The sequence below is a fragment of the Leptopilina boulardi genome, unplaced genomic scaffold (assembly GCF_019393585.1).
Source record: "Leptopilina boulardi isolate dan_hultmark-lab unplaced genomic scaffold, ZJU_Lbou_2.1 LbouV2_58, whole genome shotgun sequence".
Classification (NCBI taxonomy): Eukaryota; Metazoa; Arthropoda; class Insecta; order Hymenoptera; family Figitidae; genus Leptopilina; species Leptopilina boulardi.
This window is the reverse complement of record NW_026138003.1, coordinates 316,857-341,800: the sequence shown is the minus strand read 5'-3', so window position 1 is coordinate 341,800 and position 24,944 is coordinate 316,857. Positions and strand designations below refer to the sequence as shown.

At 26.7% G+C, this 24,944-nt stretch overlaps 2 protein-coding genes and 1 long non-coding RNA gene across 3 annotated transcripts in view; 1 reads left to right on the top strand and 2 right to left on the bottom strand.

Annotated features, from left to right (window-relative positions):
• LOC127290258 (uncharacterized) overlaps positions 1-7,284 on the bottom strand; it is a 20,649-nt gene extending 13,365 nt beyond the window's left edge. Inside the window, exon 1 of the long non-coding RNA XR_007844275.1 lies at positions 7,087-7,284. This is a non-coding gene — a long non-coding RNA (uncharacterized LOC127290258). The remainder of the gene's footprint in view (positions 1-7,086) is intronic.
• LOC127290231 (fatty acid synthase-like) lies at positions 1,988-21,690 on the top strand. The gene is made up of 6 exons (XM_051318689.1): positions 1,988-2,219; positions 10,412-10,603; positions 10,851-11,204; positions 13,943-20,346; positions 20,484-20,720; positions 20,912-21,690. Exons 2-6 carry the CDS (start codon positions 10,495-10,497, stop codon positions 21,011-21,013), a joined length of 7,206 nt encoding a protein of 2,401 aa, XP_051174646.1. The 5' UTR covers positions 1,988-2,219; positions 10,412-10,494; the 3' UTR covers positions 21,014-21,690.
• On the bottom strand, positions 21,634-24,944 carry LOC127290249 (2-oxoglutarate and iron-dependent oxygenase domain-containing protein 3-like). The gene is made up of 4 exons (XM_051318724.1): positions 24,707-24,944; positions 24,074-24,511; positions 23,444-23,724; positions 21,634-23,160 (listed from the first exon to the last, which is right to left on the bottom strand). Exons 1-4 carry the CDS (start codon positions 24,832-24,834, stop codon positions 23,006-23,008), a joined length of 1,002 nt encoding a protein of 333 aa, XP_051174681.1. The 5' UTR covers positions 24,835-24,944; the 3' UTR covers positions 21,634-23,005.

Below are 24,944 nucleotides of genomic sequence, written 5' to 3'. Positions count from 1 at the left end.
TAATTATGTAATAATTACATATGTTTTACATATGAACTTGTAATTAGCATGTCAAATAACTTTTACAAAAATTTATGTACGTACAACATATATAGATATAAAATAAAAAATCGTCTTATATTGCACTCTGATTTGCGTAAATTATTTACGTAAGAAACTCGACAAATGTAGATAAATTATTAAATTTAAAATATGTTATAGAAATATTGTTAAGTTTGCAAAATATAAGAAATTTTTATAAAAATTTAATCTAAAGATAATCTACTTTTTCTTGAAAAAAAAATTAAAAAAAAAAAAAAAATTAAAAATAGTGGATAAACGTACATTGATAAAATTGAAATGAATATAGACAATGTTTCCTCCGTTTCTAGTCGTATAGATCATTTAACAAACGTCAATCATTTTTATCTATTGTTTGAAATATATATATATAAATGTACAAAAAAAATTTTTTTATCCTCAAGCAAAAAAGAATAATTGCTTTTTCGGATATCATGATATACACATTAAAAAGTAATTTTATTTACATTGAATAAGCTTTACAAATTAAATTCTTTGAAAAAACTTTACTTTTAAATAGATATTTATGTAAATTTAGAGCCTCCCTCACATATGTTATAAGAAACAATTTTTACTATATCTATTTAATTTCTGTTTATTTATAGAAATTTGGTGAAACATCCTATTTTGTAATATTTTTCTAAAAAAAAAAAAAAAAAAGAGAGAGATTTCCACTATTTACACAATTGCAGAATTATCATTATATTAAAATTAAACATTTTATATGAACCTACTTGAGACCTTTGCTACACTTCGAAAAAAAATATAATCATATATTGATAACATCCAGGTTCTAGAAACAACTTTAGAAAAAAATTTTTTTTTAATTTTTTAATCGTAGCATAAAGAAGAGTTTAAATTAAACGTTTTTTTAAGAGAATAATTCAAAACAAAATTGACAAAAAGTGTTGAAAATTATTTTAATAATACTCTTGATATATAATTATACTGTAATTAAATTTAAAAGTCAGTTATTAATAATATTTTCATAATAATTCCAACATTTACCTAATGAAAAATAATGAAGTATATATGCAAACACAAAATGCATATATTACATATTTATTTAAATAAAAAGTAATTTCAATTTTTAAAAGCTTATTAATTATTATAATGATAGTTATTATTACCTCGTAAACACCTGTCAGTTACAAAAAAAATGTAAGTGCAAAACAACATATAATAAAAAGTCAAAGATAAAACCAAAAAAGTGAGGTTAGGAATCTAAAGATTTTTCATATTCCAAATTCTAATACAAACGATGGACGTCAGAAATGATAAAAATAATAACAAAAATTCTATCATCTTTTGATTGTAAAAAGTAACACATCTAAACAGATTTTAAAAACATTTTAAAATGAAAGATACAACATTGAAAAACAGCAACGCGACATAATGCTGAATTACATTCTAACAAAATAATGTAATAATCAATTTAATACTGCCAAAACTTTTAGACAGTCTAATATATTTTATTATTCATAAATTGATTAAATTATAGAAAACAAGAATCAACACGTGACAACCACATGTATTTGACACAATACACTGCGGCACACGTGTATATTGAACGTAGTCAGCAGCTTTGAAAACGTGAAAATTCTCAAAGATCGAAAAAATATAAAATACAGCGAACTATCTTACCAGATATATATATCTATATATAAGTATTTATGTGTCTATCCTTTTCTAAATTCTTTAGCCTGCCTGGAAACCATTTGATGTATATGGGCCCCGCATATTGTATATTTCCTAAAAATTCCAGACAAAAAGGTATAATAAAAGGGAGTCATTATTTTAACTTCGACGAATTCTCTTCTCTTCAGAATAAGGGACTATGGTTATATGACGCATGCGCAAAATTGAATTTTCTCATTGGCTAGTACCACATGGTCTGATGTCAGACCACGGGGCCGGTCCAATTCAATAATAACGAGATGCTCGGTAGCAAGACGCCAGCTAGACATTAGCGACGCGCCCGTGAAACTTGTATAAGGGTATCGGCGTCTATTAGTGACCACGCGAATCCTCCCTCTCTAAATTTACAATAATTAAAAACCAATAAATCAGTACAAGTGCGACGAATTTTCATTCTGCACAAAAGAATTTTTTCAACGTGCATTATATTATAACCTGTCAGGATTACATCAACGAGTCAGGTGAGAATTTTCACTAGAAAATTTAATTTAATTTTTCAATTAAAATAGTTTTATTTTTACTAATAATTATGTCAATTTACTAAGAAAATGTCGTTAATTTACTAATATATTGGAGAAAACTTATACACCAGTAATTTCTAAAAATATAGTACACTGAAAGGGGTGAATTTGATATTGACATAATTTGCAACAATTATTAATTTCAATTAAGTGATTAAATAGAAATGTAATTTATTTTAAAATTTCATAGAAAACAAAATGTATAAATTTTCTTTATGATGAGAAATGAGTATTATGGGACAATGAAAATTAACGGTTAAAATTTTTGAATTTTTTAAAGGTCAGACGTCTTTGATTTTCTGCAAAGTATTTTGATTCTTGTGCTTATAATTTGTATTATTGTGAAAGTTACGCTTTGATGGCAAACAATGGTTGCCATTGAAAACGATTTTAACACGTGTCGGAAAGTCGTACGCTTTCCTCTTCCGTGACGAGTAAATACCGGTCTACTTCACGATTGCAGAAAACTATCTAGAAGAATCCTTATAGTTTTTTTTACTTTATCAGCTAAACTAGAATTTTTTTTTTTTTTTTTTTTGCTTTATAACCCCGGAGTGAAATATTCATTTTATCTTTAGAAAATATTACATATGTTATTTTGTCTTTTTTAAATAATAAAAGAATATCTTTAGCGCTATTAAAATTAACAACTTTGTAACACTAAACAAAAAAAATGAAAATTTGAATATTTTACATATTTGTAAAATATTTGACGTCAAATAATTCATAGAATCTTTTAAATATTATTGTAATTTTAATTCTATGAAATATTTTTTTGAAAAAAAATTTGCGTTTTTGTTTTCATTCAATAGGCAAATAAAATATAATTAAAAGCTACGTGAATTGACGTAATTATCTTTAAAAATTAATTTCATGATTCTTATAAACGTATAAAATCAAGAAGGAATAGGTAAATAAATAAGCTTGAATCATACTGTAAAGTTTGCCAAACCTCTTGACATCTATGACGAAGGAACAAATAGTTATTTAAAGCCTTCAATATTCTATTCTAAAGATTATACAATATAAAATATTTAAAGTATGGAAAAATTATATAAAATGTTTTTTTCTTTAATAATAAAAAGGTAATTTAAAAATTTGCAATTAAAAATTTACAGTTAAAATACACTTTCTAAATGAATGAAATACTATAAGAATGTATTGTTTCTATGAGAAAGCAAAATAGAAAAAAAATTTAAGAGCAAAAATCTTTTGCAAAGTCTGACTTTCCTTCTTCCTTCACTACTAAGATTGCTGAAATCTCTCAATTAAATTGCAAGTGATGCAATCTCAATATCCAGTCAGACACACTGATCTGATTCAATATTTTAATCAGTACATATATTTCAATTTTCTTCTTAAATTTTAAATATTGATTTTTAAAAAATTTTTTAAAGAATAAAATTTTTTTTATTTTAAGTACAATATATTTATGCAATAAATCTTTGTCAAGTTTCAAATCATGAATTTCATTCACATTGATAAAAGTTGAGAATTTTTTACTTTTTCCTACCTCAATACTCATTCATTTATGAAATTTGTTCATTCAAATAAATGCATTTTATTTTAGTTCAACTACGATTCAACTATTTTTTTACGCTTTTGTCCTATTGTAATAAAAAATGAATATTCTTATCAGATTTCGTATCACTTAAAAAAAATAGTCGAATAATGCGATGTCAGAATTTTATTACACAATATTTTAATTCAATATAATAATTATTTTTGGATGCCCATATTTGTTATCTCTCTAAAATTTTCATTTTTTATTTTTAAAAAATTCAATTATAATAATTATTTTTAATCATAAAAAATGTACTAATAATAGTAAATAAAAAAATAATTTAACAGTACAATAATAGAATTTTATTCAATATAAATATTTAAATTAATATAATCTAATAACTATTTAATAATAATAATTATTAATAATAAATAATAATTTAATAAATGAAAAAAATAATTTAAAAATTTAGTAATGATTAATTTTTTAGTAAATCTAATATAAAAAAATTTAATTAACTATTTTTAATAGTAGGTAATTATTATTGTTATATAATTTGGATAATAGTTTAAATTATAATTTATTTTTTAATTAAGAATATCTATTTTCTGTAGTGTTATAATCAATATTTAATTGAAATGAAAATGGAACCACATTTCTGTTGTTCAACCGGAATTATTCATTTCACTGTCAAAGTCAAGATCAATTATTAAATTAAAAGTCACTAACAGCTTGGAACTTTGATCTGTTTACCAACATAGCTGACCTCAAACTCAGGTGTTTAATTTAAAATTCTAAATAATTGTTTCTTTATTTATTATAATTACAGTATATAATTTACAACTAATTAACACTGAATTATTAATTAATTAAATAATTAGTGGATAAAAATTTAAAAAAATTTTCTTTAATAAATAAAAAAAAAAGAATCACCTATTATATAATTGACTTTTGAACTCGGATATCGGACGATTTCAATCAATTAATCTACATACAATAAACACCTGACTCAATAATTTAATTAATGGCGTTAATAAATTCCTAAATAAGCATTTGTATGTTAAGTAAAAAAAAAAAAAGTAATTTGAATACATTTAACAGTTTGGGGAAAAAATTGACATTTTATAAATTTAATATCTCTCAATATAAGTGCACTAAACTATAAAATTGGATAAATTATTTAACGCAACATTGAATACTATTCAAGTTTTATATAATCAAGATATACAATAACCGATAACAGATCTGTTCCGACCATCGATTAAATCACGAAGCTGAAGTACGCAACTTTTATGATAAACGATTTTTAAAGCAATAATTTTTTAAAATGAAAATTTCTATAATAATTTTTTGTCCAAAAAATATTTTTTTATAATTTGTTGATTAATGAAAACTACAAGAAATATTTTTTAGGCAAAGAATTATAGAATTTCTCATTTTTAATAATTATTTTTTTAAAAATCGTTTATAATAAACGTTGCGTACTTCAGCTTCGTATTAAATCAAGTTCAGGGTTAAACTATAATTTTATTTTTCAGTCTTAATAAAAGAATATAATGTAATGAATACCTGATAATATTTTAAATTAATAGATATTTAAATGCATATAATAAGTAAACAAAATATGTGTCACCAAATAATAAAACGAAAGGGTAAATGACACGCTCTCTACATTCTAAGTGTGTCATACTCGAGCTCTAAAATACTTTTTTTTCTTTTACCTTCGTCAGCGAAATGCATAGGGTAAGGGGTACAGTGACCGACACCCTGGGCATACTTTCAACTTTAAATGACATTTTATCGTAATTTATTAAAGATTTAGTTATAAAATAAATTTTAAATAAAAGATTTGGGTTAAAATTTATAGTACACAAGTTTAAAATTAAAAAACACCTTGATAAGAGTTTATAATATTAATTTAAAAATGTATGGTATGAAAACAGTGAACGACACTCTTTAATAAAATAAAAAATATTTAAACTTCTATTTAAGTAACATGATATTTATTAGTATTATCATAAATTTTATTATTCAGACTTAATGTACAAAAAAAGTTGCTTTTAAAATATAATTATTTAACAATTTTTTCATATTTATAAAATTTGTAATCAATAAAGCAAATTTTTTGAGGTTAGTTTTCTAGAAAGTATTAAATATTGAGGAAAATATAAACATATAAAATTTTGTATAAACTGTATAAGTTTTTAAATATTGTATATTAATTAATTTACTAGTGATATTTAATTAAATATTATTATTTTTATAGTTATTATCGTTTTTAATAGCAGGTGTCGTTCACTGTCTGGGTGTCGGTCACTGTACCTTTTACCCTATAAGTAGTATTGTAAAAAAAAAAAAAATATTGAAAATTATTATAAAGAAATTTACTTTTTTTTTTTTTAAATGAAAAATTTTATATTAATTATTCCCTGTGTTTTTCACGTCTGAGAAATTTATAATTTTTATCATCAACAATTTAGAAGAAAAACTATTTTTTAGCATTAGTTTCGAAATTAATTATGTGCCTGAAATTCTGAACGTTCAAATGAGCGAAATAAATTTTTTGGTCTATAAATTTTTAAAAAATTACTATATCAATAAAAATGTTCATTAAAAATTTAATAAATTATTCATGTATTTTTGAATACAGAAACCAATATTTTATAATAAAATTTAAAGTTTAAACAGTGGTAAACAAATTTTTCGTTCATTTGAACGTTCAGAACTTTAGGCACATAATTAATTTATAATTAGAAAACAAAAATTTCTTTGATTCAAAGATATAAGGTATAAATGCCTTTTGTTATTCAATGAAAAAATTTTCTTTAAATATAAGAATGTTTTCTTTATTATCAATTTCTGTAATTCAATGAAAATCATATTGAAAATAAAATTTAACTGCCACCCTGTAATTATTAAATAAAATCCGGATAAAAATGATTTTTTTTTAAATTTCTCTAATTAATGTCTTTTGTACTTTTTGTTATAAGAAATTTTTATTTATGTGTATATAATTTCTACTGGGGTTCAAATTGAATCTCTATGGGGTTCAGGAACACTTAACCAATTTAATTCATAAAGAAATGATGAGGAGCTCATTCACGTGCCATTAAGAGACGCGTGTTAATGTTCATATTCAATATAATATATGTGGACAACCTGTTTTTACTGAGAATCAACAAGCAACTTTTACACGTGATAATAAAAAAAAGTATATAATGTATAATATATAAAATACACAATTCTTATTTAATTATTCATTCTATAAATTTTGAAATGGTTTAAAAATTTTTTTTAAATTACCTTCAAATATTCCAAAAATTTCCGAATTCAATAATTAAAAATCCTCTTTTTCGGATATTTCTGCTCATAAGAGAAATGAAAAATCTTTCACAAAAACTCCATCAATAAACCATAAATTTTTAGGTATTGTTTTATTTTTTTCTTCCCCTTAAAAAATTTCAACTTGAAATCGAATTTTATTTTGCACTCAAAAAAACACTTTGATCTACTCAATTAAACACATTGAAAAAATATATTCTTATTGAGAGAATTCCTCTCATTTTTATACAAATATATATCAAAAAGATGCATTCTCAATTTAAAAAAGCTATATTTTATCAAAGCATGTAATGTATACAAATTGAGGTTATGTTTTTATCTGCTAAAAAAAATCGCACACGTGAATTTAATTAAATTGTTCAAAAACAATTACACACTATTTTAATATATATTCAACAGAGAATTCTCAATTTTCTCACTGTTTATGAAAAGAATACACAATAAAATATATATACATAAGATGTTTCAAATGACACCGATGAAACCAGAAACCATATTGGCAATTTTTTCGTCTATCGCCATAACTGTGACGTCAACTTGCACATGCGCATATCCAATAATCCAAATTGTGTAGTAAATTCTCTTAGAAGGTAGAGGAATATTTTTCAATTGAAAATCTTAATGTAAGGGGAAAATTATAAGAGTTATATAATTTCTATCGTCTTAAAAAGAGAGGGGAATTCTATCCAGTTAAAGAGTAATATAACTTTTGTTTCAAGAATGTAAAATTGTAGAGAATTTTATAGATTAAAAAACGATCACATTTGTAGGTTATGATTATTCAAAAATGTAGTAAAATTATATTTGTTATTATTAGTAAAAAAAAATTTTTTCTTCATACATTTCTATTATATATAAATAATTATTTTATCCGCATTTTTGAAAAAAAATGTCAAATTATTATTATTTAAAATGCCATACAGATTGTTAATGTTTACTTTTCTTTTTTTTTTTTTTTTTTTTTTTGTGTGCAGAGATAGTACAATCTTTTCCAATTGTAAATTGTATTATCTAGCTGTGACAATATATGTAACTCTTATACAATGATAATAAGGATCAGTGTCAAGGTTGATGATATGTGAACTGGGAGATTATCTTGAAAGTTCGAGTTAAATATATTAACGATAAAATTCTTTTTAACATAATGACGTTAAAAGATATTACTTTGAATGCACAACTTGACCCCTGTGCGACTAACAACTAACTTATGTCAGTGTACTTACATTTATTATAAGTTTATATATATGTATATGACGTAACAACTATGAATCGAGATTTCCTTTCTCTCTCTCTCTCTCTCTCTCTTTCTCGCGCGCAAAGCTTACAGCATTTTGATAACGCTCTTTTCACGGTTATGGTCACGCGATGACGCACTTTGATATGATTTTCAAGACCAATGCTGAGCACATTCTTATCTACAAAATATTATATTTAAATTTCAAATAAAATATATATTATATTTCTTTTTCTTAATGAAAAAATTAATTTTATTTAACATTTTCTAGATAAATAAAATTTTTATCTTATTTTCTATATTTAAATATAAAAAAGGTTCGGTTTTCCTTCATTATTTATAATTTTAATAAAATATTAATTAGATAATAAATTATCAGTTATTAGGTAATTATCATTAAATATTAATTAATTTATTGAATCACGAGAATTAAATTGTCTTTTGTATTTTTAATATTTGAAAATGAAAGAAAATTTAAAATAATATTTTCAATATAAAAAAATTTTGAAAAAGACATTTTTATGTGCCTGAATTTTTGAAAGTTCAAATGAATAAAATAATTTTTAATTAATAATTTCAAAAAAATAAATAATAATTTTTTTTCAATAATAATAAAAAATAAAAAGTACATTAAACATTTAATAAATTATTCATTAATTTTTGGATAGAAAAAATATTTTATAATAAAATTTGAATTTAAAAAATAGTCAACAAATTTTTCTTTCATTTGTACGTTCAGAACGAACTTTAGGCATATTTATTTTTCTTTACAATCGATTATGTGAGAAATTGAAAATTAATATTGATTGTATTGTTTTGCTTAGAAAAGAATTTGAAAAGATTTTATTTTCCGTGACTGAATTTTATCAGGTTGAAAATATATATTTTAACATTCTTACCACACATGATTATTGTTTATCATTTTTTTTTTGTTTCTTTCAAAACTTTAGAATATACAATATATTTTTTGTAATTATTATTATTAAATTCTGTCTTCAATTTTTGTTATAGTATAGAAATTCTTTTTTTATGATAATAATAAATTTATTTTTATTATTTAAAAATAAAATTTTTAATTAATTTTTTATTTTTCGAAAGTTTTTATGTTCTTTAATCTGAGATTTCTTTCGTGATGGAAAGAAGAGAATTGCGTCTCGAGTATGAGCAATTGTATTACAAAATTGGTTTACCCTTTATGAATGCAAATGAAATTACTCAATTAAGTACTGGCCCCAAGTCGGAAGTCACTGTGTGTCAATTCAAAGCAATTGTCGTAGCCTCAGTTAAGTCACATTATAGAAATTAATCTATACTTGTTTGTCACTTGAGGTGAAGGAACGAAATGATGGTCAAAGGAGAAAGGCTCCGCACAAAATAATTAATTAATGTTTATCACTATTGTTCAATTTGTTAAACCTCTTCTTGGAAAAAATAAATTCAAAGACAAATTTTCTTAATTTTACATGAAAAAAAAAAATGTTAATTACCTGAACAGTTTTTCATTAAAAATGTAAGAAATTTAGTTTTTTTGACACTGAATAATTAAAAATTGTATTTGGATAAAGATTTATATTTCTAAAAATTTGAAAAAAAAATTTTTTGCTTTCTGTAATATATCATGAGAAGAAAAATTAATGTTAATTTTTAAGAGAGAAAAAAGAAATATATTGTTCTTTGAACCACCACATTGACAACATGTTCTACAAGTGAATTTAATAATAAATATATGAACTATTTTGTTATGAAGAATATTGATTAAATGCTATAAATGTGACAAAGAAATTTCTCTAGTTTTTCACAATATTACTTTCTCTACATGTTTAACTGTAATTTGTAAATAAATTACGGAATAATTATTCTATTTTTATGATTCAATAATTATTAATTTTATTTTATAAATCTATTTTAAAAAAAAAGTATAATTACATTTTTGCTTGAAATTATTTTTTTCTCTAGTTTAGTTCTCTAGTTTTTTCTTTAGTTAATGCGTATTATTAAAAAAAAAAAAACATGAAATCATTCTTATTTATAAATTTCATTATTTTTTTTCAGCCTGCTGTCCACAAGGCTTACACGCAGATTAATTTGACGGGAAATTTAAATTTGAATCTATAACTTACACAATCTCTAAAAACATGCCAGCAAGATTTGAAAGTGTTAATGCTCCGATCGTTCGCGATCCAATCATTCCAAATGGCGCAGCATATTCAATTGATGATGATATTGTCATTTCAGGATTTTCTGGTAATTATATATATATATAATTTTTGTTTATAAATCTCTCGAAAAGATTAAATTATTTTAATTCGATATTTTTTCAATATTTTTACATATTTGAATTTTTTAAATTAAAAAAAAAATACGAAAAAAACTGTAATTTTAAATTTAAAATGTTTTTCTTTTAATCATTTTTTTTCAAATAAATGAATTTATTAATTGACATTGTTTTATGACAAAAGAAATTTTGAATTTTTTTTCTTTTTTTTTTAAGGTCGCCTTCCTGAGTCATCAAATATTGAGGAATTCAAACAGAAACTTTTCGATGGAATCGATCTAGTAACAGACGATGAACGCCGTTGGCCTTCTGGTCTTCATGGTCTACCAACCAGAACTGGAAAACTTAAAGATCTTGCATCTTTTGATGCAACATTTTTTGGTGTTCACGCTAAACAAGCACACGTTATGGATCCACAACTTAGAATGCTCCTTGAATTGACACACGAGGCTATTATAGACGCAGGAATAAATCCTTCCGAAATTAGAGGATCAAAAACTGGAGTTTTCATCGGCGTTTCTGATTCGGAATCAGACGAATTCTGGACTGCGGACCCAGACATGGTTAATGGTGAGTTCAATTTATTTCATTATCAAAAAAAAATATATACAATGCTAAAATTCACATTTTTTATCAGCAATTTTTAAGGAAATATTTTTTGTAATAAAAAAATTCTATGAATTTTTGTCTCAAAGATATATTTCTTGCAATGTTAATTTTTAATATTTAATTAATTATTTACATTTAAAGTCTAAAGACAAGTTGAATAAAAAACAAATTATATATTATTAAGATAAAACATAATTTATATAATTTCCTTTTTAAAAAGAAATTATTTACATAAGTAAGTATGAAATGTTAACACAATTTTTAGATAATAAAAAAAGATAACATTGAATTTTCTAATTACATTTTAAGTACATAATTATAGTTAATTTCATAATATCTTTCTTACCTTAAATTTTAGTATACTTTTTAACTTAAATCCATTTTAATGTTCTTTAAAAACATTAACAAAATTTAAAAATCACTTAATATACATTTTACAAATTTTTCTAAATCTTATTATTAATTGCTTTTTTTCAACATAATTTCTCAGTTTCTTACTTTTATGTGCCTCCTTAAGTAAAGATTATTTTGTAACAAATTTTGTGATATCAATTTAATCACATATTTAACAAATTTATTGAAATAAACCAAAATATTTTTTAAATAAACAAAATTTTTGTTCAAAACAGCTAAAAAAAACGAAGCTGAAGTACGCAACGTTTATATAAACGATTTTTAAAGAAATAATTTTTTAAAATGAAAAATTCTACAATTTTTTGCCTAAAAAATATTTCTTGTAGTTTTCATTAATTAACAAATTATAAAAAAATATTTTTTAGACAAAAAATTATAGAATTTTTCATTTTAAAAAATTATTTCTTTAAAAATCGTTTATCATAAACGTTGCGTACTTCAGCTTCGTTAAAAAAAGCAGTATATTTGTTTAAAATAAGACTTTCCTAAATTAATAATCCTTCATCAGAAAAAAATCCTCATTAATTTTATTATTTTTTTAAAAAGACATTTCTATTTTTGTAAACGAATTTTCAAGATAACTTTCGAAACCAAAGTTACTTAACTTTTAATAATTTCAAATTTTCATAAAAATAAAAGTTCGGACATACCTATAAAGAATCTATATGAAATGAAAATTCTGCTCTTTCAAAATTCGACAAAAATCCAAATTTAAAAATTCTGTTAAATAGGAATTTTGCTAAATAAAAATTTGTTTAAAAATAATTTTTATTTCAATGAAATTTCAGTAAAATAAAGTTCTGTTTAATAGAAAGTCTATTAAATGAAAATTATATTAAATCATCAAAATTAGTGAACTTGAGAAACTCGTCATAAAAAAATTCGGTTAAATTGAAATTTTGTTAAATGAAAGTTGAGCTGAATAAAAATTCGTTCAGCACAGAATATTTGTTTAAATCTATTTTCCATTATAATAAATTTCGTTAAATAAAATTTTGTTACATGATAATTCTGTTAAATAAAAATTCTCATAATATGTACAGGATTTTTCATTAAACGAATTTTAATAAAAAATAAATTTGATTAAATAAAGTTTTGATTAAATAAAAATTCAGCTAAGTAAAAAATTCGAGTTACTAAAATTCTTTTGATTGAAAAATCCATTAAATTCTATAGTTTAAAAAATTTTAATAAATGTGAATTTTGTTAAATTAAAATTCATTGAACTAAGTAGAGAATCAGACATAAAAAATTGAGTTAAATTAAAATTCTTTGATATGGAAATTTTTGATTAATATAAAGTTTATTTTATAGAATTCTGCTTAATAGAAATTCGTTGCCAGAAAAATGATTTCAAGTTCAGTTAAGTTGAACTATTTGAAATAGTTGTATGAAGAAAAATTTTTAATTTAAGTTTTTAAACTTCACATGTAAAACACTATTTCATTATTTGATTTTCAAAATTTTTTTTTAAATCCCTGTTTTTTTGCTAAGAGTAGAAATTCGTGTAATAATGAATTTTTCTTTAAACGAATTTTCATATAAAATAAATTTTGTTAACTAAAGTTTTGTGAAATAAAAACTATGTTAATTGTAAATTTAGTTAAATAAAAATTCAGGTTACTAAAATTCTTTTGATTAAGAAGTCCGTTAAATTCTGGTTTTAAAAAATGTTGATAAATATGAATTTTTTTAAATCAAAATTTAGTGAATTAAAGAATCTGTACCTGCATGAAGTTGGCGTCGACGCTCAGCGTCGAAAAACAATTTTCGGCGCTGAGCGTCGAAGCCAACTTCAGGGAGGTGAATCTGTAATAAAAAAATCGGTTTAAGGCCAGGTCCAAGTCGAGTCAGCTGTTCCTTTGAAGTTTCAATGGAACAGCTGACACGACTTGGACCTGGCCTTAATAAAAATTCTTTGATATGGAAATTTCAGTTAATATAAAGTCTACAGTATAAAATTCTGCTTAATTGAAATTCGTTATCATAAAAATTATTCTAAATTCAGTTAAATTAAACTATTTGAAATAGTTGCATGAGGAAGAAAATTTTAAAAAAAATTTTAAACTTTAATATTTTTTTTTTAAATAGATGTAAAACACTATTTGATTTTCAAAATTCTCTTTTTTAAATCCCCTTTTTCACAAAGAGAACTCTTTTTTTTTTTTTTTTTTTTTACCTATAATTGAACAAAACAGTGATTCCTGAATTTAAAAATGACAATTATTTTCTTTCTTGTGAAGGAAATCTAAAGCTTATATACTAAAAGAAAAAATCCATTGCAGGTTACGGTTTGACAGGATGTTGTCGAGCAATGTTCCCCAATAGGATATCGTACACATTTGACTTGTCAGGACCAAGTTTTGCCGTTGACACAGCATGTTCATCATCACTCTATGCAATGCATCAAGCAATATCGGCAATGCGAACTGGTCAATGTGATGCAGCAATTGTGGGAGGTGTAAATCTCGTTCTTAAACCCACAAGTTCCCTACAATTTCACAGACTAAATATGTTATCAATGGATGGCGCATGTAAAGCATTCGATGCCTCAGGCAATGGTTACGTGAGATCTGAAGCTGCCGTCGTTATATTCCTTCAAAAAGCTCGTAATTCAAGACGTGTTTATGCAACTGTTGTTAACTCCAAGACAAATACAGATGGCAATAAAGTTGAAGGAATCACATTTCCCAGTGGTGCAATGCAAAATAAATTAATGCGCGAAGTTTATGATGAGGCGGGTGTCGATCCAATTGATGTTGTTTATGTTGAGGCACACGGTACAGGTACAAAAGTTGGCGATCCACAAGAAGTAAATTCAATTGCCGACCTGTTTTGTAAAGACAGGAAAAAACCATTACTCATTGGATCAATAAAATCAAATATGGGACACTCGGAACCGGCGAGTGGATTATGTTCAATTGCAAAAATACTAATAGCAATGGAGGCTGGCGTTATACCGGGAAATTTACATTTTAAAACACCAAATAAAGATATTCCAGCATTGTCCGATGGACGTTTACAGGTCGTTGATCGATCTTTACCTTGGAATGGTGGCCTTGTGGCTATTAATTCATTTGGTTTTGGCGGTGCAAATGCTCATGTTGTTTTACGAAGTAATCCAAAACCAAAAATTGCTCCTGTTTTAGATGTGAATTTACCGAAAATTGTTCCCATCTCGGGAAGAACTGAGGATGCTGTCAATGTATTTTTAGATAAAATCAAAGAACACGAGAAAGACGATGAATTCACATCATTGGTACAAGATTTACATTCGAGTAATATTCAAGGACATGGTTATCGTGGTTTTCAAATACTTGGCGATGTTAATGCAAGGGAAATTGAACAAGTTAGCTCAGAGAAAAGGCCAATTTGGTATATTTTCTCAGGAATGGGATCACAATGGTCGGGAATGGGTAGAGCGCTATTTTGTATTGATACATTCCAATCGGCAATTCGACGATGTGCAGAAGCATTAAAATCCGAGGGTATTGATTTGATAAATCTTATTTTAAATGGAACTGACGAAACATTTCAAAATGTTGTCAATAGTTTTGTATCGATTGCGGCAATTCAAGTTGGTTTAGTTGATGTTTTGAATTTAATTGGCATTCATCCTGATGGTATTGTTGGTCATTCAATTGGTGAACTTGGCTGTGGTTATGCTGATGGAACAATGACACCGGAACAAACTGTACTTGCTGCATATTGGAGAGGTAAAACAATTTTAGATGGTAATTTACCACCAGGTGCAATGGCTGCCGTTGGTCTCAGTTGGGAAGAGACGCAAAAAAGATGCCCACCGGAAATTGCATTAGCATGTCACAATGCCGCAGATTCTGTATCAATATCAGGTCCACCTGAATCAGTGGCTAATTTTGTTAAACAATTGAAAAGTGATGATATTTTTGCACGACAAGTACTCAGTTCGGGTTGTGCTTTTCATAGTAAATATATTGCATCAGTTGGACCAAGATTACGAACGATGCTTGAGAAAATAATTCCCAATCCAAAGCAAAGAAGTTCAAAATGGATTTCGAGTTCTATTCCTGAAACAGCGTGGAATACATCATTGGCACAACTTAGTTCGCCGGCTTATTATGTCAATAATCTTCTTTCACCGGTTTTGTTCCATGAAGCACTTGCTCATGTGCCGGAAAATGCAATTGTCATTGAAGTTGCACCACATTGTTTATTGCAGGCAATTCTTCGTCGTTCATTACCAACAGTGACAAATATCAGTCTACATAAACGTGATCACAGTGATAATCTCGCATTTTTATTGACAAATATTGGTAAGCTCTATAATGCTGGTGCACAACCAATTCTCTCAAAACTCTATCCACCTGTAACATATCCCGTTGGACGTGGTACGCCAATGATTAATTCAATGATTCAATGGGATCATTCTGTACAATGGAGTGTTGCTGATTTTTCTGGTAAATCCGGTCATTCTGGACAGAGTGTCGTTGAATTTGATTTATCTAAAGAAAGTGATTCATTTATTTCCGGTCATTGTATAGATGGAAGAATTCTTTTCCCAGCCACTGGTTATTTGACAATTGTTTGGAAGACATTTGCAAAATTACGCGGTTCTTCATTTGAAAAAACACCAGTTATTTTTGAGGATGTACAATTTTTACGTGCAACAATTATGCCAAAGGAAGGTTCAGTGAAATTTGTCATCAATATTTTTGAAGGTACAGGAGGTTTTGAAATATCAGAAAGTGGTTCAACAACAGTGACTGGTAAAATTCGTATTTCGGATGATATTGACAAGGAACAACTTAATTTAGAAATTCCAGAAATTACAACAAATGAAATTGATTTACTTGAATTAAAAACAAATGATGTTTATAAAGATCTTCGACTTCGTGGTTATGATTACAGTGGTATTTTCCAAGGTATCAAATCATCTGATAATCGTGCAATTGCCGGTAATCTCGCTTGGAATAATGATTGGATTTCCTATATGGATACAATGCTTCAATTTGCCATATTGAGTAAAAATACAAGGGATCTATTTTTACCAACACGTTTACAATATGCGGCAATTAATCCCGAACGACATATGCAAATTGTTGAGAAATTACAGGAGAATGAAAATATTCCAGTTTATAATTATGACAATGTGGGTATTGTTAAATCAGGTGGTGTTGAATTACGTGGAATGAAATCGTCAATAGCACCAAGAAGACAACAAACACAAGCTGATCCAAAACTTGAGAAATATTCATTTATTCCATATTTGAATACACAAGCACTTGTTGAAGATCCAGAAAAATCGAAATTACACGCACTCACATCACTTCTTCAGGTGGTGAGGGAAAATATTGGTGGAATTAAAATAAAAGCTGTTGAAATAACCGCTGAACGTAATCCTGAAGCACTATTAACACCGCTTGCACTTGATATTTTACTCAGTGAACCAATGCTTGCTGTTGATTTAAAATTGGCGACAACATTACCCGATAATTATATTTCAATTATGGAACAATGTAATATTAAGAGTACAATTGTTGATGTTTATAATTCATCAGTTGGACAGGATTTACATCTTATTATCACAACTGACACAATGAATAGTCAAATGGCAGGAGTTGTGAAAAATTTGGAAGCATCATTAAAACCAGGTGGTTATATTTTATCTGAGGAAGCAACAGAAATTGACGAGAGTATTTTAAAGGGATCTAGTCTTATTTTAATTGGTAAGCAAGTTGTTCCTGGAAAGAATTATATTCTTTTAAAGAAAAAAGAGGAGGATTTGGAATTGCCATTGATTATTAAAGTGACAGAGAAGAATTTCAATTGGGTGAATGATTTGAAATTGGCGGTTAAAAAAGCTGAAAGTGAAGGGCAAAAAGTATTGATAGTGAGTCAAGGTGAAGAAGTATTAGGACTTGTGGGATTAATGACTTGTGTAAGACAAGAAGCTGGTGGAATGAATGTTCGTTATTTCTTTATTCAAGATATGAATGCATTGGCATTTTCACTTGATGATGCATTTTATCGGAAACAATTTGATAAACAACTTATGGCTAATGTATTGAAAGGAGGACAATGGGGATCGTATCGTCATTTGCGATTGGATAAACAAAGTGATATTCCATCACTTCATGTTGAGCATGCTTATATTAATGCTCTAGTGAGAGGTGATTTGAGTAGTTTAAGATGGATTGAGGGTCCACTTTGTTATTATGAGCCGGAGAAATTTGTTGGACAAGAATTTTGTGATGTCTACTATGCTCCGCTTAATTTCCGTGATATTATGTTGGCAACTGGAAAATTGCCACCAGATGCATTGCCTGGTGATTTGGCGAGTCAGGATTGTATACTTGGTTTAGAATTTGCTGGTAGAGATTCATCGGGACGTCGTGTAATGGGAATGGTTGCGGCACGTGGATTGGCAACAACTTTATTGGCTGATCCTGGATTTATGTGGGAGGTGCCTGATAAATGGACATTGGAGGAAGCAGCGACAATTCCCGTTGTTTATGCAACAAGTTATTATGCATTGGTGGTGAGAGGAAGATTAAGAGCTGGTGAATCTGTATTGATTCATGCTGGTAGCGGTGGTGTTGGTCAAGCGAGTATTGCAATTGCACTTCACGCTGGTTGTAAAGTATTTACAACTGTGAGTTCAAAAGAAAAACGTGAATTCTTGAAGAAAACATTCCCACAATTGACTGATAAAAATATTGGTAATTCTCGTGATACGAGTTTTGAACAACTTGTACTCACTGAAACTTGTGGTAGAGGAGTTGATATTGTATTGAATTCATTATCGGAGGAGAAATTACAAGCCAGTGTTAGATGTTTGGCGAAAGATGGACGATTTTTGGAAATTGGTAAATTTGATCTTTCGAATAATACAGCGTTGGGAATGTCATTCTTTTTGAAAAATACAACATTCCATGGAATTTTATTGGACGCACTTTTTGATACAAATGGACCTGAGAAGAAAGAAGTTGTACGACTTGTCTATGAGGGAATTAAAAATGGAGCAGTACGTCCTTTACCAGCTACAGTATTCACTGAACAACAAATAGAACAAGGTTTTCGATTTATGGCCGCTGGAAAGCATATTGGTAAAGTTTTGCTGAAAATTCGTGATGAGGAATCTCAAAAAGTGACACGACCAGCTATGAAGACTGTTGCTGCAATTCCAAGAACATATATGAATCCTGATAAATCATACGTTTTGGTTGGTGGTCTCGGTGGTTTTGGATTGGAACTCGCTAATTGGATGATAACAAGAGGAGCAAAGAATATTGTTCTTACATCACGATCTGGAATAAGAACTGGTTATCAAGCGCTTTGTATTCGTAGATGGCGAGAAATGGGAATTACAATTAAAATTTCAACAGTTGATGTTACAACGGAAATTGGAGCTGATACACTTCTCAAGGAGGCAAATAAACTTGCGCCAGTTGGAGGAATATTTAATCTTGCCGCTGTACTTCGCGATGCTTTAATGGAGAATCTTGAGGAGGATCATTTTAAGGTTGTCGCACTGCCAAAAGTGACTGGTACCAAGAATTTGGATGCGTCTTCAAAGAAATATTGTCCAGAATTAGATTTCTTTGTTTGTTTCTCGTCGGTGTCTTGTGGTAGAGGTAATGTGGGACAAACGAATTATGGTCTCGCTAATTCAGCCATGGAAAGAATTATGGAACAGAGACAAGCTGTTGGTTTACCGGGTCTTGCCATTCAATGGGGAGCTATTGGTGATGTTGGACTCATTTTAGAAACAATGGGCAATAATGAAACTGAAGTTGGCGGAACTCTACCACAACGAATGTCAAGCTGTTTAATGACAATGGATTCATTCCTTCAACAACCACATCCCGTTCTAGCGTCAATGGTCCTTGCCGAGAAACAAAAAGCTGGCGATTCATCGAATCAATTGAATCTTCTCGATGCAGTGGCTAATATATTGGGTATTAAAGATGTAAAGACTGTCAATATGAATAATAGTCTCGCTGATCTTGGAATGGATTCATTAATGGGAACGGAGATTAAACAAACTCTGGAGAGAAACTATGATTTGGTTCTGTCCGCTCAAGAAATTCGTGCACTAACTTTTGGCAAGTTATTTGAATTATCTTCTGGAACAGCAGAAGCTAACGAAATAGCTTCTCAAAGTACTGCTAATTCTTCATTGACCGAAACCGATCCAGATGAGTTCCTCTTCCAGTGTTCGGGTTCGGAAATTGTACCGCCAAAATCTCTTATTCAACTTGAATCGACTTCAGAAAAAGGTGAACCAATATTTGTTATTCACGCTATTGAAGGTGTTGTATCATCATTGAAGAGTTTGGCTAGTGAACTTAATCGACCAGTTTGGGGACTACAATGTACCAAAGATGCACCACTCGATTCAATAACCGATTTGGCGACATATTATATTCAGGAAATGAAGACAGTTAAAAAACTGGGTCCATACAGTATAATAGGATATTCTTTTGGTGCTTGCGTTGCATTTGAAATGGCTTTACAATTGGAAAAAGCAGGTGAATCAGTTGAATTGACACTTCTCGATGGATCACCTGATTTTATTAAATTGCACAGTCAAACAATTGGAAAACAAACGAATCAAGTTAGTAAAGACCTCGCCTCAAATGATGGCTTTCAAAAAGCAATTGCTTTCTTTTCAAGGCAACTTAATTCCGACATTAGTTTTATAAAGGTGAGTTTATTTGTCAATATTCTTGATTCACGTTTCTTTTTTAATATTTAATATTTTTAATATTTATGAGAAGAAAATTTGGTTCTAATTAATAATTAGTATAATTGAATTAATAATTTGACATTTTCTTTTTTCAGGCATATGAAGTATTAAGGGGAAGTAAATCTGAGGATGAAACTTTAAATAAAATGTTAGAGTTAATAGGTAATACGCCCTTCAAGTCAGAAGATTTGAAAATCGCTGGAATTTTGTTCTATAAGAAGCTGCGGGCAGCGAATATGTATAAATCATCTAGTAAATACAACGGACCTATTACTCTGATAAAGGCCAAAGACAACTTTGTTTCCTTAAATAATGACTACGGATTATCTGAGGTAATTTTCAATTTTTTGTTTTCATTATTTATTTTATTATTATTTTAGAAAAAGATTTTGAAAAACTAATTCTTACTAAAACTAATCCATTTGTTATTTTTTATTTAAAATGTAGACATTAAATATTTGAAAATTATTTAAATTTTTTCTATTATTATGGATAGATAATAAAATGTGAATTTATTGAATAGATCTGCAGACAAACCGTGAGGATTGAAGAGTTACCAGGAAACCATAGGAGTATCCTTTCAGGAGAGAGCGTAAAAAAGATGGCAACACTTGTGAAAACATAAAGACTACTTCTTCTAGGATTCAATAATTATCTTAGAATAAGTAATTACCATAGTTGATGGAATGCGAATTTTTTTAACGTTAATACTCTCCTGAAACGCTTGAAATTATAAATGAGTGTTTCTTTATTAATTTTTCTTAATGTTAAATTGACAAATTTTTAATAGTAACATTCACGGATAAATTCAAGCGTGCCCGAAGCATCTTTTGTACAAAATCTCTTCCCAGGAATCTATTTATCATTCCAATTCTGACTTTTTATGAGGCTTTATTATATATTATATGAATAGTTTTTTTTTTCTTCGTCGCAGTTTTTATTCCCTCATGTGAAGAATGAATGTCGCGGAAAGTATGTCATACTGTTAAGTAATTCCAAAAAATAAAAAAAACGCGCAATTGTAAAACGAATATAGTGAATGAATCGAAGTGAAAAAAAGAAGAAATAATTATTATCGCTTCTATATGATTTTTAAATGGTTTTACCAGTGGACAGGTGTCCATTTTCAAATTATATGGAAACAATTTCCCTAAAGACTTGTAATGAGTCATAAATACAAATTTTTATTTTAATCTAGCTCTAAAAAAAACAAAACTTGTGACGTTTTAATAACACGTGTCGTGATTTGCCACTTATGTAAATTAGCAAAAAAAAAAAAAAAAAAAAAAAAAACAGTAAGAACCGATACGGATTATTTAAATACATTTCTTAAATAGTAGTGAAAATAAGATAAACAAAATAAAAAAAAGAGAATGTGTGAAGTGAACATAGAGGCTGTTAATGTATATGATAAATTATGTTATAATATATTTTTTTAAGGTTCTTATTTTTGTTTTTTAAATGAGTAGACATTTAAAGTGTATATGATGACAAAAGTAAAACATGAATCACGTTTTCTTATCTATTCAATTTCAAAATATTGCGTGATTTATGTTAAATTGCATTATTATATTTATTACTTTCCGGGTATGAATGATACTCTTGTATTAAATTGAACAATAAAAGGAATAGAAACATTAGCATATTGTTTAGTTTTTGTATGTTATATTGCTTGTCGAGCAAATTATTTCAAATTTTTTTTAGGAATGTAATGTATCTAGTAGGACCATAGAGAAAAAATTCATAAAATTTGTTTTATTTTTATCTAAAAAAAAAGTACAATTTACATCTTTAAACATAAAAAATTCATAAAGTAAAATTTCTTTTTCTTTACAAGGAGATAAAAAAAGAGAGATGAATCCTCGTTTTTTTACAATTGCATAATTGAATAAAATAGTTATTTTTAAATAAATTGTAAAATAATTAAGTTTTTTAGACAAGTTGTAAAGGTAATTTGATAGAGAAAAATTCATTACACATGTTAAAAAATTTCAGAATTAAAATCTTATTTAATACTGGAATGACTTGTGTTTGCTATTACAATATTTTTTACAGGTACATATTCAATTCACAGTCACATTAAATCTTAAAATAATAAAAATTCTTACCACACAATCGTTGATTTACAATGAAATAATGATTATACTAATTCATATCAATTCTTTAAATCTTTAGAAAAATTCCTTTCAATAAATTCTAAATAAATTTTAAAAATTATTTAATGAAACTTTAAAAAATTTCTTTCAAAGTTTAATATTTTCTAAGTACGATGAAACACACATTTCCCCTAAATCGCTATAAGAATTCACAATGGATCAAATATAAATTTAATTCTAAGATTAATTTTTTGTTTTGATAATTTTATTTCTATTTCATAAGAATTTTATGATCAAAACAAAAAAAAATATTTGTTTTATTTCCGATCCATTGTCTATTGACTATTTAATCAATTGGTAATATAATAAATACTAATAATCCTAATGGTTACTAATAATAGTAACAATATCAATATTATAATAATTACTAACATTTCCTAATTTTTTTTTTTCTCTACATTATGAAATACAATTAAGTTAGACCTATATTTCTAAACATAAATGGACGCAAATTAAATTAATTATGTGCGTTTTGAATCAATGGGTAGTCTTGGATCTGAAATGGCGAATTCTTTATCACACGTAAAGGAAACCGTTAAAGCATATCGAGTTCCTGATGTTATTTTTTCTACCATATGGACATTTTCAGCACCGGATGTAAACATTGAAACACGTCCTGAAAATGATGTTCATTATTATTAAACAGGGTAAATTATTATTTTATTGTAATTTAGACTTTGAAGTGTAATAGGTTTTTGAAAACAATAAAATTTTATGTTGAATCAACCAAATAAATATTTCTACAATGTTGAAGTTCATAACGTTTATAGAAATCATTTTTTGAATGAAAAATTCGGTGAATTAGGATGAATGAAATTTTTATTTCAATTTAGTAGCTTCTAGACAAAATTGGTAGTAAATAAAAAGTATGAAAAAAGTACTTTGAAGCAATTATTTACCTTTTCTTGGTTCAATTGTTGAATTAGCACTATGCTTATCAATGAACAAAAATCGTCCTCCTTTAAAATCTTTGTTAAAATCACTTAAATATAACAATGATGTATAATGAAAAGACTCGTAAGTAACTTTATCCACATGTGGATGCCAATATTCATCATGAATTGTTTTCGCAGGTAGACTTGTAATTCGTGAAAAGAATGTTGGCTTTGTTAAATATAATTTATCTGAATCTACTCCAAAATGATGTGCAATTGCATGTTGTATTTTAGTTTTCACTACCCTAATTAAAGGAAAATATATTTTTTTAAACGACTTATATAATTAAAATATAAATTATAGAAAATAGAAAGAAAAAAAAAATGAAATTCTAAAATCGAAAAAAAACGATACTTGATATTTACAACGTTTATAATCAACGATTTTTAAAGAAATATTTTTTTGAATAAAAATTCTATGAATTTTCATTTCAAAGATATTACAATGTTTAATGATCAATAAATTATAAAGATTTTTTTAAATAAAAAAGTTTATAATTTCTTAAAAAACATTTGTTTTCTTATCGTTGATCATAAACGACTTGAGAATCGTAAAAAAATTATTTTCTAAAGCATAAATTTATATTAACATACTTGTAAATGGCAAAATCGGCATTGTTGAAAATTTTTTTCGCCTCTTCCATATCATATACATTAATAAATCCATCGCCTTTACTTAAAGCACCAGAATGAAGATCAAGTATACTTGCTCCTCCATCAGAACCACCTAAATTCATGCTATTAATTGCTAATTTTAATAAAACATCAGTTTCCGTAGCTGATACTAATTTATCAGTAACTATTCTCGCGCATTTCTCCGGTAAACAACCAGAAAATTTGTTCATTTCTGCTTTATAACTATCAGAGCATTCAATATTTTGTTGACGACTTATTAATATATCTTTTTGTAAAGCCAAAGAAATTTCTTTTCCATCTTTTGAATTATACCATACAATGAAAAGAATTGCAAATATTACAATACTTCGTGACCAAACTTTTTGATATGGAAATATTAAATGTCCTCCGTACTTTCTAAAATAACAACAACAAATACATCGTTATACACTTGCACTGTACAGATTTATTTGTACTTTCCTAACCTCAAATTTTAAACTACAAGCGAAGAAAAAAAATTGTTTTTCATTTTGACATTAAAATATTTAGACAAAATATAAATTTAATGTAAATATAGAAATAATAAAATAGTAAAAAAGAATAATAACTCACGGTTTGACATATTCAATTTCGGGTTTGGCAGGTTTTTCCTCAGACTTTATTTTTTCCTTATCTTTTTTTTCTTTATCCTTCTCCTTTTGGGCATCTTTTCGTTTTCCTTTTTTATGTTCCTGTGTCATTTTTCAGTCAAAATGAATTAAATTCATATAAATATTGGAAATTGTGATGACCTAAATTTTTCACGGTTTGACGTTCTTCCGTAAGACGTCTGCTAGAATGACATTTGTAA

Bases quoted from the DNA above. Each gene is read 5' to 3' on its own strand.
- LOC127290231 (XM_051318689.1), top strand. From the start codon at position 10,495: ATGCCAGCAAGATTTGAAAGTGTTAATGCTCCGATCGTTCGCGATCCA. The intron at 11,205-13,942 runs GTGAGTTCAATT...AATCCATTGCAG, and splicing joins GGACCCAGACATGGTTAATG to GTTACGGTTTGACAGGATGT. The intron at 20,721-20,911 runs GTAATTTTCAAT...TTTATTGAATAG, and splicing joins ATGACTACGGATTATCTGAG to ATCTGCAGACAAACCGTGAG.
- LOC127290249 (XM_051318724.1), bottom strand. From the start codon at position 24,834: ATGACACAGGAACATAAAAAAGGAAAACGAAAAGATGCCCAAAAGGAG. The intron at 24,512-24,706 runs GTGAGTTATTAT...TTGTTATTTTAG, and splicing joins GAAATTGAATATGTCAAACC to AAAGTACGGAGGACATTTAA. The intron at 23,725-24,073 runs GTATGTTAATAT...TCCTTTAATTAG, and splicing joins GCCGATTTTGCCATTTACAA to GGTAGTGAAAACTAAAATAC.